This window comes from Glarea lozoyensis (genome assembly GCF_000409485.1).
Source record: "Glarea lozoyensis ATCC 20868 chromosome Unknown GLAREA16, whole genome shotgun sequence".
NCBI classification, from domain to species: Eukaryota; Fungi; Ascomycota; class Leotiomycetes; order Helotiales; family Helotiaceae; genus Glarea; species Glarea lozoyensis.
The window spans coordinates 517,369-533,760 of NW_007360990.1; the positions used below are offsets into that span (position 1 = coordinate 517,369).

Sequence of the window (16,392 nt, forward strand, 5' to 3'; positions counted from 1 at the left end):
CCTGATTACTGGTTAACAGCACATCCTCTTCGGGTCAACGGAAATACACGGGGTATTGATTATGGTTTCAATGAAGTAATGGGCGTCAACATACGGGAATTTTGTACTATATCATGTTTTTCCATATACCACTGGGCTGGTTGTTTATTTTTAAGATACATTTTTATTTCAAGATATATAGAATCCTTTTCGCAGATTAAATGGACTTAATCAATCAGAGATTCCTAATAGGAGGTCTAGGTAAATAGTTATGCAATAGCAGTGTAATAAGACATTTCATTTGAACGTATTTGAGTCAGCGAGCGTGACGAATCTAACGACTGCCTCTAGTAGTTTGCGATCAACACGAGACCACAACCACGAATCTATCATGCCTAACACAACGACATTAAAGCCGTCTTAACCCCTTCCGAATTTGTTCTGTAAACAACTCTCATAATCAAACCCAAAACGAACCAAATCACATTAGTTCACAATCCAAGAACTCACGCATATCAAATCGAGCCCCAAAATGTCTACCCTTCCAAATCAAAAATATGTAACAGAACTAGCAATCCTCCTCCTCACCCCACCAACGCCGTTCCTCCTCTCTAATCTACGTGCCGCCCAAGAAACCCTACAACAAGCTTCCGCCCACAAATTCACATATTACAAACCCTCAACCACAAGCACCACCACCACCATCATCTCCAAAATCTATCTGATAGGCACCTGGGACTCCGTCTCAGCACACAATACGTTCTTGAGCTCACAGGAGAACCTGGATTTGTTAGAGCTGTTGAAGGGTGAGATACAGGTTGAGGGGATTGAGATGTGGCATGTTGATATTGTAACGAGGGGGGTATATGAGCCATTGGGTGCAATGGAGGTTAGTGGGCTGGTGAGGTGTTATTTGGATGAGGAGAGGAGTGCTGGGTCAGCTGAGAAGCTAAAGGGACTGATGATCTTGGAAGAAATGGGGATCAAGGGAGGTTGGAGGATTACAGAAAATAACGAGGCGGGCGTGGAGTGGGATGGATTGTTCCTTGGACGCGGAGATGATTTTGACATTATCGCAAATGTCGTGGAAGAGCGATTGAGTAGGACTGGACGGGTGGAGATTTGCAAACAGGAGCTGTTTGACCTCGACATCAAAGTGAACTGAGCTTGGAAGGGCAATCCGAATCGAAACGGCGGACTCGACTTCTCATCAACTGCTGAAAATACTATTTTTCTGCTGCTGGGACTCTTCTCCACTACCATCCCATAGACAATTGCACCGATTTCACGAATGGTCACCAAAAGATGTGTGACAGGAACGCCGTCGAGGGGTCCGAAGTTGGGTGACTCGTTCAATTTCCGCTTCGCTATCTTCTCAGCTTAGCACTCCCAAATGCTCTCGTGTCAAAAGTCATGGTATGCCAGAGACGCCTTTGTGCAAATCATGTCCGTCCATTGTATGCATAACATTTCCCCCCATGCCCCTCGAATTCCATTCTTCATCTACACATTTACGCCTCTCTCTTTCCCTTAGCGTTCTTCTTTGGGGTGTCGGCGATGGAAAGACCTGAGAGGATTATTAGCACAGTCATACTCCAAAGCTTCACCTCGGTATCCAGCCAGCATCTTGGGTTCTAGTAGGAGCGATCGTGGCCAGTCTCGAGGATAGTAAACGTACTTGGTGGCAGCGATTGCTTGAGCTTCTCAACCTTCTCGGAATCCTTCAAGACAAGAGTGTACAAGTGGCGCTGGCATCGGACCTTGAACTTGACAATGGAGGAGTTCTTGTTGCGCTTTATCCGTGCAGCTATTCGACCATAAAATCAGCCTTAAATCCCAACAATTTCACGCCCATCATTGCGCATTTGCAAGCCCTTCCCTTCCTCCTCCCAAGCTCTGGAGTGTCATAAAGCAAAAATCGTGGTGTAAAAACATACATGAAGCATCCTTGCGTCTGCAAATCTCGATGAACTATCCTCCCAAATAAATTAGCCCAAGTCCCCTCACTTTCTTTCAATCCTTCAATGGCAAGAACAAACTTACGTTCTTGATATCTGAAATTTCGCGAGGCATTTTGGCGGTTATCGAAGTCGTGAATGGGGAAGAATTGGACGTGGAAAGTTAGTCGTGCTGCGATCCTAATCGTGGTGTTGATGCGAAATTTCCCACTGTGGGAGCATTAGGTAAGCGCACTCGGTTCTCGGAGTGGGGCGATAGGGATGTGTCACGAGGTGATAATGTTGCTGAGGTGTGGCGTAAACCCGGGAGGAGGCTGGTGACGCGGTCCTCCAGGCCACCTGCAAGCTGGACGGGATATGAAGAGGTGTTCTTATACATGAATAGTTTACTCAAATATTATATCTTTACTAAGAAATCCCATCTTGAAGCATCTTTCAATCTTACTCTTTCTTACTTATTTTTGCAAACCTGGCAAAACTATCGCAAACCAACATCAACTTCCTTCCAAGTTTCTCGCTACTGACCTCATACCATCAAAATGCCTACACCAATCGACAGAGCTCTTAATTCAAAGGTAATTTTATATCTTTAGTTTGAAATAGTAATTGTTTTAGTCAACTAACATCGGCTAGAACACAGTCCTTGGTACAGGCCACTTCCAATGCACACTAAATCTATCGTACTAACACAGCTTCAAGCGTTCGCAGGAGTTGTAACAGCAGCAGCGGCATGGTCAATATGGGGTCAAGACATGTTTCCCAAGGAAGCTGATCCTACAGGTGGTATGTAGCATGTTACTTTATACATTATCTAAGTAGTCGATTGTACTAAATAGCAAACAGATCCTGATAGATGGACCATGGAGGAGTTAAGAAGATGGCTGGCTGCCGTATGTATTTACTTTAAACGTCTTCTTTCAGGCATGTTTACTCTCTATGCTTTTCTGTACTAATTCGAACCCAGAGAAACCTGCATCCTAACTCTAAAGACACAAAGGAGCAGCTTGTTGAACGAGTCAAAGCGAATCTACGGACTCCAAGGGCATAAACGCGATGCTCTGCTTGGGCTGCGAGCTGGACTCGTAAACTTTGTTCTGCAATTTTTTGCATCATGGGGATTTAGTCAGAGTGCACTCAGAGTTCATGCTGGCATAAAGAGTGTCTTCCATAAGGAGCAGAACTGCAGAAATACAGCGTGCAATCAGAGTCACAATTACCAGCATTGAAGCCATCTCATATTTATACGTAGTTCATTAATTCCTAACTGATTACCTCGCAACACCAATTTCATTCCTCATTCCTCAAATAATTGCATAAAATCTGAAATTCCCCATACTGACCCAGATCAGAACTAATCCATTCCCGAATGAGAGAGATATACATGCTTTGAAATCCATAAAACTCCAAGTGGGTATATCCCAAGCTAATAGAACATCCAATGATATGGGGAAAAGCTCGCTTTTGTGGATCGAAAGCCTTCCGGAAGGTCTTCTATGCTCCAGAAACACCACCTTACAACTTGTGACAGTTTATTAAGGATTTGGTGTGTATCGAATGAGAGCCATAGCTGCGTTGAAAACGCAGTGCTAGGCATCGAAACAGAATTTGGATAACCAAATAAACATATATGCGTGTCATTGACGAAAAACCGAGAAGAGCAGTTCCCAATAAAACCAAGGACTCTTAGTCTTCAGTTGAACGTCCCCAAGTGGCCTATTCTAAATTAGCACCCTTTGTCGAAATAGCATGATATGTCAAACGTACCTCTCTTATCTCATTCTCTCTCTCAAGTCTCTCAGCGGCCTGTTCCATCTCCTGTACCTCGTGAGCTAGCCTATCTTGTTCGTCAAGTTTAGCTTTCTTCTTCTCAGCAGCTTCGAGACGGAATCTTGCGGCTGTGATACGTTTGTTAATGTCATCGCTGTCTCGATCAGCTGGAGGGAAAGAAAGTTTCCGTGATACTTCATCCCCTTCTGCTAGTATAGAAGGCTTTCTCTTCTCTGGACGCTTGATACTCAGGGCAGCGGATGCTGAGGAAACGTGTAGATCGGGTGGAAGAGAAGGTGACTGTGTCGATGACTTCACGGCTGTACTAAATAGCGTCCGGCGTACACCATCAACCCCGAGTGGTGACTGTATACGACCATCAATAGAACCCATCGCATCCGTACAAACTTTGCGAGAAAACTGGGAAGCAGAAGAGGTACGTTGATGGTTTCGAGCGCTACCTCGTTCCCGAGAAGGCGTTGGCGATTCGCTTAAATAGCCACGTCGTAGATTGTTTTCTTGCAAGGCGGACCCACGGAGTGCTGGTGAGCCGCGGCAGAGAAACCTAGACTCATCGTCCGTGTCTGGAGTCTGTTCGGTACTCCAAATAACGTTTGGAGTATGTGGTGGGCCCAACTCATTTCCACTATCCATCATCTCAGTATTGATACCAAGACCTATAGCCATCTGCTCTCTCGAACGCGGAGTATTGGCTGGCACAATTGCTTTAGCCGAAGAACCCAAAACTCGAGATTGGCTCGATTCAAAGTTCAGACTAGGGGAACTAATAGTATTTGGAGTTGGAGGGACAAATTGAGCAACTACTCTCGCAATATCTTCTGGGTCGACAATTTCCGTTGGCGCGTCTGACAATAATGAGGCTTCTCTGGGAACGACCGGTGTTCTTAACTGTACTCCTGCCGAAGAATTGTCATTAACCTGAGGGTTAGCAAACACAGCACTGTAGCACTCCTGGAGTGCAATTCCTGCATCCCTCCTATCCTGAGAAGTGTTAAATGATTGTGTGGAAGAGCCTGTAGTATTTGCCTGACCACCATACCGCACAAGGGTAGAGTGGAATAGGGATGGGTGTATATCATTGGGAGGAATACTTCCGTTGCCTCGCATATTGGCAATCTCTAGCGTAGCTTTATTGCTTAATTCAGAGGGCGACAGTAAATGCAGGTGTGATCTACCCTCATCGTTACTTGGAGTAGGTGTCTGCCCAGGAATAGTTGGCGTCACAACTACGAACTTGTCTAAAAGAGCCAACTCAGCTTCTTCCCGTACCCGCGGAATCTCGCCGGCGTCGTCCATCATAGTCTCTAGAACGGACTTAGGTGGTTGATCCGCTGGGCTACCCTTCACGCCACGAACAAAGAGAGGCTTCATTTTCTTAAGTTTGGTTGGCGACTTTGGCTGATTATTAACGAGTGGTAAGGGTAGGGTCGTAACTGTAGTTGAGGATGTTGCTTGTTGGTTAACGTCGATAGAACCTTTGTTAATAGGGGTAAACTTGTTCGTAGGCTCTTCTTTAGTATTTCCACCTTCTGTGGCGGTTTCTTGAAGTAGCTCGTTGCTAGCTTTCTGGAATTGCTCCATAATCGCTTCGCTCTCTTCCTCCAAATTGATAACGTTAGACTCGATTATCTTATCATCGGATTTTATAGTCTTTCCCTTCTTCGAAGTTTTCTTTGGCTTTTGATCGCCGGTCGGCTTGGCTTCTGACTTTGAAGATGATTGTGCTTTACTAGTCTTTACTTTGGATCCTTTCTCGGGCTTCTCGCCTTTGTGTGCCTTCTCAGGCGCACCTGGCAAAGGTTTTCGACCTTGTTTGGCTGTCTCCTCAGAGCCTATAGTACTTTGAACCGCAGGCGCCTTAGATGCTGACTGGTACTCTGGCACATCTTCAAATCCAAGTCCTCGAAGTGTTGCTGGTGTCGCCAAGTGAAATTTCACGGAGGTGAATAACCGGAAGTCTAACCTGGGCTCCGTTATTTTATCTTTTGCCACTCTGGAAGTCTTGTAATCGCCTGAGAATCTGTTTACTTCTTAGCCTTCTCTGCTATGGAAAGGTAGGATAGAAAGGTAGAATAGAGGTCACTGACCCGATTTCAAAATCTTGCGGCACGCCTGTTGTCAGCCGAAGATTCTGATCTGACCATCGGGGAAAATCCTCAAGGCTCCCAGCCCGACTCTCGCCACTGTTCTGGGCCACATTGTTCCAAGCAGCTACAACATCTTTCGGTAGTAATGCATCTGGATACTTGCGCCAAATCTGTAGTTCTACAGTACCGAGGTCTAACGTCTTTTGGCCGTCGGCGGCTTCCTTGTCTATCTGCGGTTAGCACATCTTCCATGATTGCATAATCTGAACATACCATCAAGGCTGTTTTGAAGTTGAACCTCCATGACACCGGCCTTCAAGCCCCTCTTCTTCCCTCCTTCAAACCTGTGATAAAGCACTCGATCGAAAGATACAGTGTTAGTGTACTTCTTGCCTCTCCCCTTCTTGGGCGTGGAGGTGGCACGCAAAACGCCATCAACCACCAGGTCGACGAACTCCTCTACCTCGTCTTCCAAAGATGTCTCAGTTCGAGTAGTTATCATGTCCCCAGGTGCAGCTAGCACATAGCTCTTGTAGTGGTGACCATTTGGCGGTGATTCAAACTCTATACCATCTGCCTCGTTGATAAAGATCGATGCTACTCCGTCGACTTTCTCGCCGGTGAGGCTGGCCGTTTGAAACTTCATGGCTGCGATGTATTAAAAAAGATACGGCTGTGACTGGGAGACTGTTGCGATTTCAGAGGGAGCGTAGGAAGGTTCGAGTAAGTCGCGGCAGTCTTATTGATAGATGATAAGGAGTGATTGAGATGGGAATGATTCCATCATTCGAATGATGTGAAGTTTGTGGGAAGAATGGGGCACAATGGCTATTTTTGAAGCTGCACTAAAGGCCAAAGGTGAGCTTCTTGTAATCCGAAGGTGATTCGGCAACGCTATCGAGACGGGCAAGAACAATGAGGTCTTGCCTGTTTCACCAGGTGATGAAAGTAGAAATCTCGAGTTACCGCAGGTGAATATTAGCTGTTTGGGCAGGCAGTGATATTGCATGCAAATGCCTTTCGAGAAGATAGAGAACAAGGGACCAGAGCTAAGTGATGGAGACGAGAAGTGAAGACTAAATTAATTCTCCCCAATAAGGTAACTGATTGAGCGAGCTTGAATTCGGTAAGAGCGATTGCGATTCTTTGATGAGGGTAATCAGTTATCATGATCAAGGAGCATGTTGACCAAGGTTCCGGTGCGCTTTGGAATGGCTACTGAAGACAGTATCCGCAGAACTATATCTCCATCCCGTTGGACTATGCCCAGGGATCGTGAACATCCTATGGTCAGAGTAGTGCCAGGAGCGAGATAGCCCGGCACCCAGACGGCCTGCAATTGCAACGGTAGCCGGGATTTGTCTTTATATATTTCGCCTTTTTCTTTGCATCACAGTACTAGACGAAATGTCTGACTTTGTACAAGCCACCTCCTCTTGCCCTTGTGGGGTTTCCCATATGCCTCCCAATTTGGCACCAACACCAAACTATCCATGAAACCCTGGATGTCCGCGCCATCCCCATATCTGACGCTCCCACTCACAGTAACCATAATGCTCATCTTCCTGCCATGTTTGTTCATCTCTAGGACATTATCTGGAACACCGACATTGTAATTGCGATTCAGAACGTGGCAGTCGAACGACTGGACTTCATAATGCGTTTTCGGTGGCTGTTTCTCGAAGACTGCTTCAAGATCTGAGGGAGAGGAGATGAGATTCCCGTTGAGGCTGATGTCCGGTTTTAGAGGAGATTCTGGATTCGGTTTGACGTAGAAATCGGGAATTTCTTTAATGGCGTGAGGTTTGCTTATGGTTACATAGTATGTGTTAACAAACGTCTCCGCAGCTATTATCCTGTTAGCGTGAGTTCTCATCATTTTTTTCAAGCTTCTTACTTTCTATGGCCACTTTAACTTCTTGATCTTCTGATATGTCTGCCATGCTGGTGGGGGTGGTAAATTTACGGCAAGAACAAAAAAGCGAGATTCATTGGGAAAATTTGATTCTGTAAGATGATTCAGAAGAAACAAAAAGCTAAAGCAACCAATCGTTCTGCCATAAATATAATAATGCTCGAATTATGTTCTTTTGAGAATCAAGCTGTGTTGCGACGTCGAATTCGATCATCCTGGGTGACGCGACGCGGGACCATTCCGCACCTGGAATTTCGGGACGTTTCCCAGCGCGTTGCTGGCACAAGAACCAGCAATGAGTTCACGAATATTATCCTCGACTCTGCGAGGCACTCGACAGAATCGATTGAACAGCAGACCAGTTTGGAAAGGCCAATGGGTATGCCAATTATGTCGGAGTCACGGAGCTGCCAGGAGGGCGTTTTCCCTAAGCTCAAGCTTTTCGAAGCAAAAACCATATTACATTACGACTCCCATCTTCTACGTTAATGCAGGTATGAATACATGTGGACTGGGACTTTAACTGGCTAAATAAATTGCAGCTCCTCATGTCGGACATCTCTATACTATGGTCCTTACGGATATCCTCAAACGATGGCAGGTCTTGAAAGGAAGAGAAGCCATTCTTTGTACCGGAACGGATGAGCATGGAATGAAAATTCAACAAGCAGCAGCGTCTTTCAACATGCCTCCAAAGGAGTTTTGCGACCGAGTTGCGGATACTTTTAAAAAACTCGCCCAAGAATTCAATCTGTCGAACGATCATTTTATTCGCACTACCGACGAGGAACATCGAAACACGGTGCAGCTTGTCTGGCGCGTACTGGATTCCAATGGATACATATACCAATCGAAGCACGAGGGATGGTATTGTGTTAGCGACGAGACGTATTATCCAGACTCGGCGATTGAGAAACGCTTAGATCCATATACGGGGAAGACTTTCATGGCATCGAAAGAGACTGGAAAGGAGGTGGAATGGACCTCTGAGACCAATTACCACTTTCGCCTCTCTGCTTTCAAGGATAAGCTTCTTCAGTACTATAGGGATAATCCAGAGTTTGTCGTCCCTTCAACCCGGATGAAGGATGTGGTCAAATGGGTTGAGGATGGCTTAGAAGACCTATCGATATCAAGACCAGTAGAAAGGCTGAGCTGGGGAATTAGGGTTCCAGACGATGACAGTCAGACCATATATGTTTGGCTCGATGCTTTGATCAACTACATCACCAAAGCCGGGTATCCCTGGACATCAGGAACTGAGACCTTAGAGGGCTGGCCAGCAGATGTACAAGTGATTGGAAAAGACATTGTCCGCTTTCATTGCATATACTGGCCTGCCTTTCTCATGGCACTGGACGTTGCACCACCAAAACAAATATTAGCCCACGCTCATTGGACATTAGGAAGTCGAAAGATGGCTAAATCCACTGGGAATGTTGTCAACCCGATTCTTGCCATGCAGCGGTTCGGCGTGGATGTGATGCGGTATTATCTTGCTCATGATGGTGGAATCGTCAATGACTCTGATTACGGAAATGATCTGATTGTCGAAAGGTATAAAAAGGGACTACAGGGCGGACTTGGAAACCTTGCTAGTCGAATAATGAGACCCAAAATCTGGAGTGTACCAAGTGTACTAGCAGAAGCTAGGGATGGCAACGTGTACAATATTGGAAAGACCAGTAAAGCTCAAGTCGATATGTTAAACACCCTGCGCGATAGGGTTAATGTCAAATTTGACCAGCTTGACCCTGGCGGAGCTTTACAAGTCATTATGGACGCTGTTTATGAGGTACGCTTGATCAAACCAGTTGTTATACGCCACTAATCCATAACAGACAAACAAGTATCTGCAATCAAACTCGCCCTGGAAGCTTGCTAAAGAACTCGCGGAACCAGAGGGTTCACCGCTTGGCACAACAGAAGACGATAAACCCCTCCGTGATTCCACCCAAGCGCGGATTAATCGGACAATCTATCATTGTGCTGAGACGCTTCGAATCGTTGGAATTTTACTCCAACCATACATGCCAGATAAGGCTAGGGAACTTCTTGACACGCTGGGTGTTGCTCCAGATCGCCGAGCATATGATGATGCGTGCCTTGGATTAGATTTCACGTACGGCGTGCCTCTGACCTTACCAGGAAAGGGAAGCTGGGGGGCTCTGTTTCCACCACTCCCCGTCGAAGATTAGCTTGAACGTTAAGTGTAAGAATATTGTGTTGTACATATTGTCAAGTTTATTATACCCAGAATCAATTCATCAACTTATGACAGAAGGTGGATTGACTTCGCGAATGTGTTAGGGCTGCAGACGTGCAATAGAGTGGGCGTCGCTGGCGATGCGTTGCCAGCCGACGAACCTAGCGTTGAGAATAAAGTTGCCAAATTAGTTCTGCGAGACTTGCAAGATTGATGGCAATCGTGGCAGAATTGACGGACCTAAGCTTGGTAAGCTGCACGTTTTCCCAGAGTCGCAATTATCAAGAGGGATTTTATTTTAAAGCAGTTGAAGAGGAAGCTGCGATCTTAAGACCTTCGCCGTGTCGAGAGGTCTGAGTCTGACAGGAGCTTGTGGCTTCTTGGACGAGAATCTCTCTCTAAGCCCGTTCGTTCTACTACTACTTATTCTCCTCATCTATTTATATAACCGTCTTTCTTTGTAGATTCATTCAAAAGGACGGTTGACTCTTTTGACTCTGGCGCTGCTGTTTCCTGGGCCTTTCTACCGATTCCTAGTCTCGAACCCATAGGGACCAGACAAGGGCCGTCTTCTCATACCTGTCAACAACCGTCGGGCACACGAAATTGTCAAGCAGTCGTTACTTTCCATTTATGATCTTATAACATCCAGATACATATGAAGGGACAAGGCAGTTGCTATTTGATCTGGCACGAACACTTCAGTCAGTTGAAGATCACCTCGTTCGCAACTCTTTCGCACACTCGTTTCACAACGCCACTACTTTGGACACATCCAGCTGCAATTATTTGGTAGCTTGGATCACATTTCCTACCCTTCGTCAGAAGAAGCCGGCCCAGAGACATATGCGAAGCCGTGGGCCACCTTCCTAGACTCAGTCTTGACGTTCACCTTCATTTTCGCTCCTCTTCTCTTCCAGCCTTTTTCTTTACTACTACCATCTAAGACAGCAAAATACCGATATGACGATGAACGTGATGATTTCCGAGAGCGGAGTCCAAGTCGAAAGGGGCAAGGACGTCGGTTATCTTTGCAAATTCTGTAGCTGGACGGGCCGCAGTGAAAGTACTCGACTGATGGACATGGTCGAGCTGGCAAGACATGGCCAAAGAGAACATCGTTTTCTCGGTGCTCAGTTGCAGGAGTTGTGTAGGATATGGCCCTTTGCAATAACTTTCTCCAACGCTTGACTGACTGCATATAAAGTAGAGTCATCGCCTATGATATCGCGAAAGCTTCCTGAAGCTGGACATACAAACAGTCAAGTAGCTGAAATCATTTATGGCCACACCACTCGTCAGCCAGATCATTGTCAAGCTCCAATCGATATTCAAACCGCCACAGCGAAGTTAGCTTCTGAAAACACAACGAGCTCTGGGTCGCCCTTTGTGAATATGGCTCCAGTGCCGTCCACGAATTTCCAACTTTTGTCTAAAATGGTGTCAACTTCGGCCAAGATCATGATAAAGGATAGAGCATCCACTGTGATCGCCAATTCACCGAGTTTACCAATGGAGCCGACTGCAAGCATCTACCAGTCTTTGAGCGCTGGATCATTCACTCGAACCGCACCGACGGAGCTTGGATTCTCGACTATCAACAAGCGGCCATACTTGCGCTTCGCAGTTGAGAGCCTTCTGCCACAAACACCTTCTGAGGAGGACTTGGAATCCACCCAGAAAGTGACTGCCGACACAAACTCAGCAGTTGTCAGCAAACAAACTAAGTATGCGGTCCTTGTTCCGATGATGAATCTTAACTAAATATTTACTCAGCGTACGACCTCAGTTCCGTACCGTACCACACGATTTCGATTACGCAGACATGAACGACCAGCAACCAAGTCAGGCTTCGGGCTGCGAGTCGCATCTCAACCCAGTGTCTGAGAGAACATCGAGCTCCGCGCCCTGTCCAACCGCAAAAGAACCCAGCCTCAAGACTAGCCGAACTGCCGAAAATACCCAACCACATTCCACTGCAGACGCAGAGAGTCGCAAGCGTAAACGTTCGGAGGACTCCCTTGACCAGCCGCCTAGCCAACGACAGGTTGGTCGTCCAGTGAGTAGAGTGAGTGCTACGCCCGAAGCCCCGCCCAGAGTTATCAAGGACATCAATCCGGCTCCGACTGATTTAGAATACCGAGAATGGTTTGAAAGACACTTTCCAAACTCAACCCTACCTACACTTGATTACGATGGATTGAAGTCGCAATTCAGAAGTTCAAGGAGCAAGGATACTTTCATGCTTCGTATTTTCTGCCGTTACCTGGAAAGTCATCAGAAACGACTGTACCAAGTACATGCGTTCATTCGTGCAAAGCAAGATCCAGACTGGATTAAGCATGCACCACCTAACCAGCTCACTACTATCATCAAAATTCATCAGACTGAATGTGTATCACTGGCCTTTCAGCGAATCGTCCAAGAGTATGCAGTGGAGGTCCACGCCCAAGAACGTAAGGAGGAGGAAGCAACATCGAAGAAAAACATGCAGCAGAGTTCAAGTCAGACAACGGGACTCTTAAATCAGCATGACAGGCAAGGGTATCTTTTAAAAGAGGCTCTAAAAAACGCAGATTCACCACCATTGTGGTTTAACGACCCATTTCCTCAAGCTTCAGGCGTCCAGGCTAAGGCTGTGGAACAACTCAACCAGAATGACAACCCACCCAAAAAATGGCAAGAGGCCAGAGACGCGCTGATAGCTGAGATGGAGAAAGAAGCAGGCCCTGTCAAAAAGAGCTCATCATCCTCTTTCGAGTCCTCTTTTGGCCTGGTTTGAGAACCACCGGCCTATCTGATCTCTACCATCTTTTCAGCAGAAGAAATGTCGCACGGCTTGACTGGGATTTCTATTCTATACATAGGTTGTTATGGCGTTTTGGTAAAAAGAGGTTTCTGGTGAGAAAAATGTTAGGCGATGGTAAACACCATTAGATGTCAGTACTGGGTGGTGCACACGTTCAGCGTTATTGAGAGAGAATATTCAATGACAGATGCTCCGGAGTTTTGGGGGGTTACATTTGATTGGTGGTCTGGACGGAGCCAGGAAATGTAATCTCACATGCAGTACGTCGATGAAGATAGGAAGTAGATGTAGTAGATCGATCAATAGTCAGAGAGTCCTTGCAAGACATTCGCCAATAGTCTAGGATCTAAAATCTAGAATCTAGAAACCGCGAAACCCTCGAGACTATCAGAGTATCAGTCTTAAGCGTTCTTGCACCTCTGTAATCCTGATATCAGCAATTCAGAGTACAGATACAATCATCGACGATGTTACACCCACCGTTACCATTGATTTCTAGCCAGTTGGCTTCTCCTTGATCAGTTTAATAATGCTGTTTGGGCAGGCTTTAGAGCTAAAATAACACTAAACATCATATCACGAGTTAATATGATAAGACCTAAATGAACTTCCGACATGAGTAACCAAATCTAGGGAGCAAACATATTGATGTCGTTGTCATTCTCGCTAACTCGCCGGCCAGGATCAGTCCCCCGGCCGCAGCCCTGAAAGCTAGGGGTTACCGTACTAAGTAAGCGCGGTTGAAGACACATATTGAGCGAGGGGCATTTCTGACTTCTGTTTCATCGAACAAACAACGACTTTTTCATTTCCGGGACTTCTTCTTTCTATCTTCTTGTTGGCCAGAAAGATGGATTTCCTTCAGGTAAACTATCACTTGCTGAATACAGATTTGTATGAAGAAATTTAAGCTAATACTTCCCAGCGCCTTGCCCGATTTCTCGATCGACCCTTGTTCCCTTGGAAGAAGCTCATCGTCGGCTTCTCCCTCGCACAATACGCCTTTGAAGGCTTCCTTTCTCTACGACAATACCAGGTGTTGAAGCAGACCAAACCTCCGAAGGTTCTGAAAAACGAGGTCTCTCAAGAAGTGTTTGACAAAAGTCAGGTATGGGAATCCCAGAACTACATCCTGAGGCTCAAAGCTGACGTGTTTGTAGGCATATGGCAGGGCGAAAGCAAAGTATGGTTTCGTTAGCGGTCTCTACGGTCAAATCCAAAACACGGCATTCATCTACTTCGACATTCTTCCTAAACTCTGGGCGTTAACTGGATCATGGCTTGTCTCATACGCACCACCGCGGTTCAGTGGGGAGATCTCGCATTCTATCGTCTTCGTACTATCGTTCATCGTCATCCAACAAATAATCTCGCTGCCTACCTCTATCTACCATACATTCGTCCTCGAAGAGAAGTTTGGCTTCAATAAGCAAACACCTAAGCTTTTCGTCATGGATATGTTGAAGGGACAGATGTTGGCTTTCGTCTTGACTCCTCCTATCCTTGCTGGATTCCTCGCGATTGTGCAAAAGGCGGGAGATAACTTCTTTTACTATCTATGGTTGTTTGGAGCTGGATTACAGGTTTTCATGATTACTGTTTACCCGATTACGATCTTGCCTTTGTTCAACAAGCTTTCGCCGTTACAACCCGGAGATCTGAAGACTGGAGTAGAGGGTTTGGCAAATAGACTTAAGTTTCCACTACACGAGCTTTATGTCATTGATGGTAGCAAGAGATCGGCGCATAGCAATGCGTATTTCTTCGGTCTGCCATGGAAGAAGCACATTGTCATTTACGATACATTGATTGAGAAAAGCGAGACGGAGGAAGTTGTTGCTGTTCTTGCTCACGAACTTGGCCATTGGAGTTTGGGTCATACTACAAAGCTGTTTGGGATTTCTCAGGTAAGACTCTTGCTTGTGTTGCACGACCGCAGAAGCTAATCTTCACTTAGGCGCATTTCTTCTACATCTTCTCCCTTTTCTCCGTCTTCATCAACAACAGATCCCTCTACCAATCATTCGGCTTCCACAACGAGTTTCCAATTATAATCGGGTTTATCCTCTTCTCGGATGCTCTCGCTCCAATGGACACGGTTATCAAGCTCTTGATGAACATCCTCAGCCGAAAATACGAGTTCGAAGCCGATGAGTTTGCGCAGAATCTTGGATACTCCACTGAACTCGCACGCTCTTTGATCAAGCTTCAAATCCAAAATTTGAGTACCATGGATGCCGACTGGATGTATGCGAGCTACCATTTCTCTCACCCGATTCTTTCCGAGAGATTGGGCGCTCTTGGATGGATCGACGAGAAGGATGGTGTTGCTGTGTCGAAAGACGAAAAGGTGGTCAAGGCCAGCGGGCGCGACGAATTGTAGACCGTAGAGTTCTGCAATAACAGACTCCTGATACCCTCTGATTTCGTTTCGTATGCCAATGTTGTGACTTGAATTCAATCGCTCTCCTCCATAGCAGCCGTCTCAGCCGCTTTTTTCGCAGCCTCGGCCTTCGCCCTCCTCTCCTGTTTAGCCCTCTCTTTCTTCTCTGCCTTCCTCGCCTCTTTATCTTTTGGTTTCTTCACACTCGCTCCGTTCTCCTCCCCTCCCTCATGTTTCCTCTTCGCCTTCTTAGGCACCACAGCTTCAATCTCAACCTCATTCCCCTCCTCACCCCCAACCATCTCATCCCCGTCCTGCGCCACAACATTCACCCTCTCCCCCACCTCCCCCTCAAGATCCTGCTGCTCCAACTGATAATCCTCAAGGTTCTGCCACTCCCCCTCCTCACCCGCCTTCTTCTCCCCTTCCGCTTCTAGTTTCGCCGTCTCCTCTAGTTCTAAGACCGGGGCCAGCCATTCCCCTTTTAAGCCCGCTTCTACGCGCTGCAGATTTGATAGTGTGAGCGAGGAGTTTGTGGCGCCGGCTGTGGGACCTGATGGCTCGAGTTTGGCGTTGGGGAGGAGGTAGGCGTTGGTGCTGGTTTGGGAGAGGTATTTGGAGAGGTATGTCAGGGCGACTGAGGGGGGGATGGGAATGGAGGGAATGAGACGGGTTGGGGGGTTGCTTGTCATTGTAGTGGTATTGCGTATCTCTGATTTGAATTTGTAATTAGGAGAATTGAGGATGTGAGAAAATGTAAACTGGTTTGCGATCGAGGTGGGATGCAATCGAAGCTCTGCCCAAAATTATTTTTCGAACTTGGTCCGTGCGTTTGCATGTTCGATGTCAAGGGTTGATCGCGACCTCATGTCTTGAGACCAGAACATCAAAACTGAGATTTCTCGCCCACGAAGGAAGATGTTGTGTTTACGCTGCTCCAGAGGGCTCAGTGCCTTCCCTGGCTTCTCAAATTCAGTCAAAAACATCTCCAATGCGCCCTTAAAAAGGTAGTAATCTCCCCAAATCCCTCCAACGGCAAACCTAACCATATCCATAGGACCTTCACATCCCTCACACCTCTCCGCCCAACTATCCTGTTACCATCTAGGCCCTCACTGTCGAATTTAGCGCTCTCTTCCACACCAGAAACTGCTGGCGACATTGCCATACTGCCGTTCAAACCCTCAACACATCCAGCGCTAGCATCACTACAGATCCGCTGCGCGCCCCGGAATACGTTTAACCCGTCGCATTTTGTGAGGAAGCG

At 46.6% G+C, this 16,392-nt stretch overlaps 9 protein-coding genes across 9 annotated transcripts; 5 read left to right on the forward strand and 4 right to left on the reverse strand.

The window, feature by feature from the left end:
- Positions 1-511: 511 nt before the first annotated feature.
- On the forward strand, positions 512-1,144 carry GLAREA_07440 (uncharacterized protein; the record flags this gene model as incomplete). The annotated part of the gene is made up of 1 exon (XM_008082128.1): positions 512-1,144. One exon carries the CDS (start codon positions 512-514, stop codon positions 1,142-1,144), a length of 633 nt encoding a protein of 210 aa, XP_008080319.1.
- A 346-nt stretch (positions 1,145-1,490) lies between these two features.
- GLAREA_07441 (60S ribosomal protein L38) lies at positions 1,491-2,052 on the reverse strand (the record flags this gene model as incomplete). Its single annotated transcript, XM_008082129.1, has 4 exons — positions 1,491-1,546; positions 1,658-1,786; positions 1,917-1,950; positions 2,023-2,052. The coding sequence occupies 4 exons, from the start codon at positions 2,050-2,052 to the stop codon at positions 1,491-1,493; spliced, it is 249 nt and encodes an 82-aa protein (XP_008080320.1).
- Positions 2,053-2,476: 424 nt separating this feature from the next.
- On the forward strand, positions 2,477-2,985 carry GLAREA_07442 (uncharacterized protein; the record flags this gene model as incomplete). Its single annotated transcript, XM_008082130.1, has 5 exons — positions 2,477-2,512; positions 2,571-2,583; positions 2,637-2,720; positions 2,781-2,827; positions 2,902-2,985. The coding sequence occupies 5 exons, from the start codon at positions 2,477-2,479 to the stop codon at positions 2,983-2,985; spliced, it is 264 nt and encodes an 87-aa protein (XP_008080321.1).
- A 635-nt stretch (positions 2,986-3,620) lies between these two features.
- GLAREA_07443 (uncharacterized protein) lies at positions 3,621-6,458 on the reverse strand (the record flags this gene model as incomplete). The annotated part of the gene is made up of 4 exons (XM_008082131.1): positions 3,621-3,650; positions 3,702-5,745; positions 5,813-6,038; positions 6,086-6,458. 4 exons carry the CDS (start codon positions 6,456-6,458, stop codon positions 3,621-3,623), a joined length of 2,673 nt encoding a protein of 890 aa, XP_008080322.1.
- A 744-nt stretch (positions 6,459-7,202) lies between these two features.
- On the reverse strand, positions 7,203-7,755 carry GLAREA_07444 (NTF2-like protein; the record flags this gene model as incomplete). The annotated part of the gene is made up of 2 exons (XM_008082132.1): positions 7,203-7,660; positions 7,710-7,755. The coding sequence occupies 2 exons, from the start codon at positions 7,753-7,755 to the stop codon at positions 7,203-7,205; spliced, it is 504 nt and encodes a 167-aa protein (XP_008080323.1).
- A 267-nt stretch (positions 7,756-8,022) lies between these two features.
- Positions 8,023-9,925, forward strand: GLAREA_07445 (Nucleotidylyl transferase; the record flags this gene model as incomplete). The annotated part of the gene is made up of 3 exons (XM_008082133.1): positions 8,023-8,221; positions 8,270-9,522; positions 9,569-9,925. The coding sequence occupies 3 exons, from the start codon at positions 8,023-8,025 to the stop codon at positions 9,923-9,925; spliced, it is 1,809 nt and encodes a 602-aa protein (XP_008080324.1).
- A 971-nt stretch (positions 9,926-10,896) lies between these two features.
- Positions 10,897-12,715, forward strand: GLAREA_07446 (uncharacterized protein; the record flags this gene model as incomplete). The annotated part of the gene is made up of 3 exons (XM_008082134.1): positions 10,897-11,083; positions 11,141-11,660; positions 11,710-12,715. 3 exons carry the CDS (start codon positions 10,897-10,899, stop codon positions 12,713-12,715), a joined length of 1,713 nt encoding a protein of 570 aa, XP_008080325.1.
- Positions 12,716-13,592: 877 nt separating this feature from the next.
- On the forward strand, positions 13,593-15,125 carry GLAREA_07447 (uncharacterized protein; the record flags this gene model as incomplete). The annotated part of the gene is made up of 4 exons (XM_008082135.1): positions 13,593-13,607; positions 13,668-13,850; positions 13,903-14,649; positions 14,700-15,125. The coding sequence occupies 4 exons, from the start codon at positions 13,593-13,595 to the stop codon at positions 15,123-15,125; spliced, it is 1,371 nt and encodes a 456-aa protein (XP_008080326.1).
- A 74-nt stretch (positions 15,126-15,199) lies between these two features.
- Positions 15,200-15,817, reverse strand: GLAREA_07448 (uncharacterized protein; the record flags this gene model as incomplete). Its single annotated transcript, XM_008082136.1, has 1 exon — positions 15,200-15,817. The coding sequence occupies one exon, from the start codon at positions 15,815-15,817 to the stop codon at positions 15,200-15,202; it is 618 nt and encodes a 205-aa protein (XP_008080327.1).
- Positions 15,818-16,392: the final 575 nt, after the last annotated feature.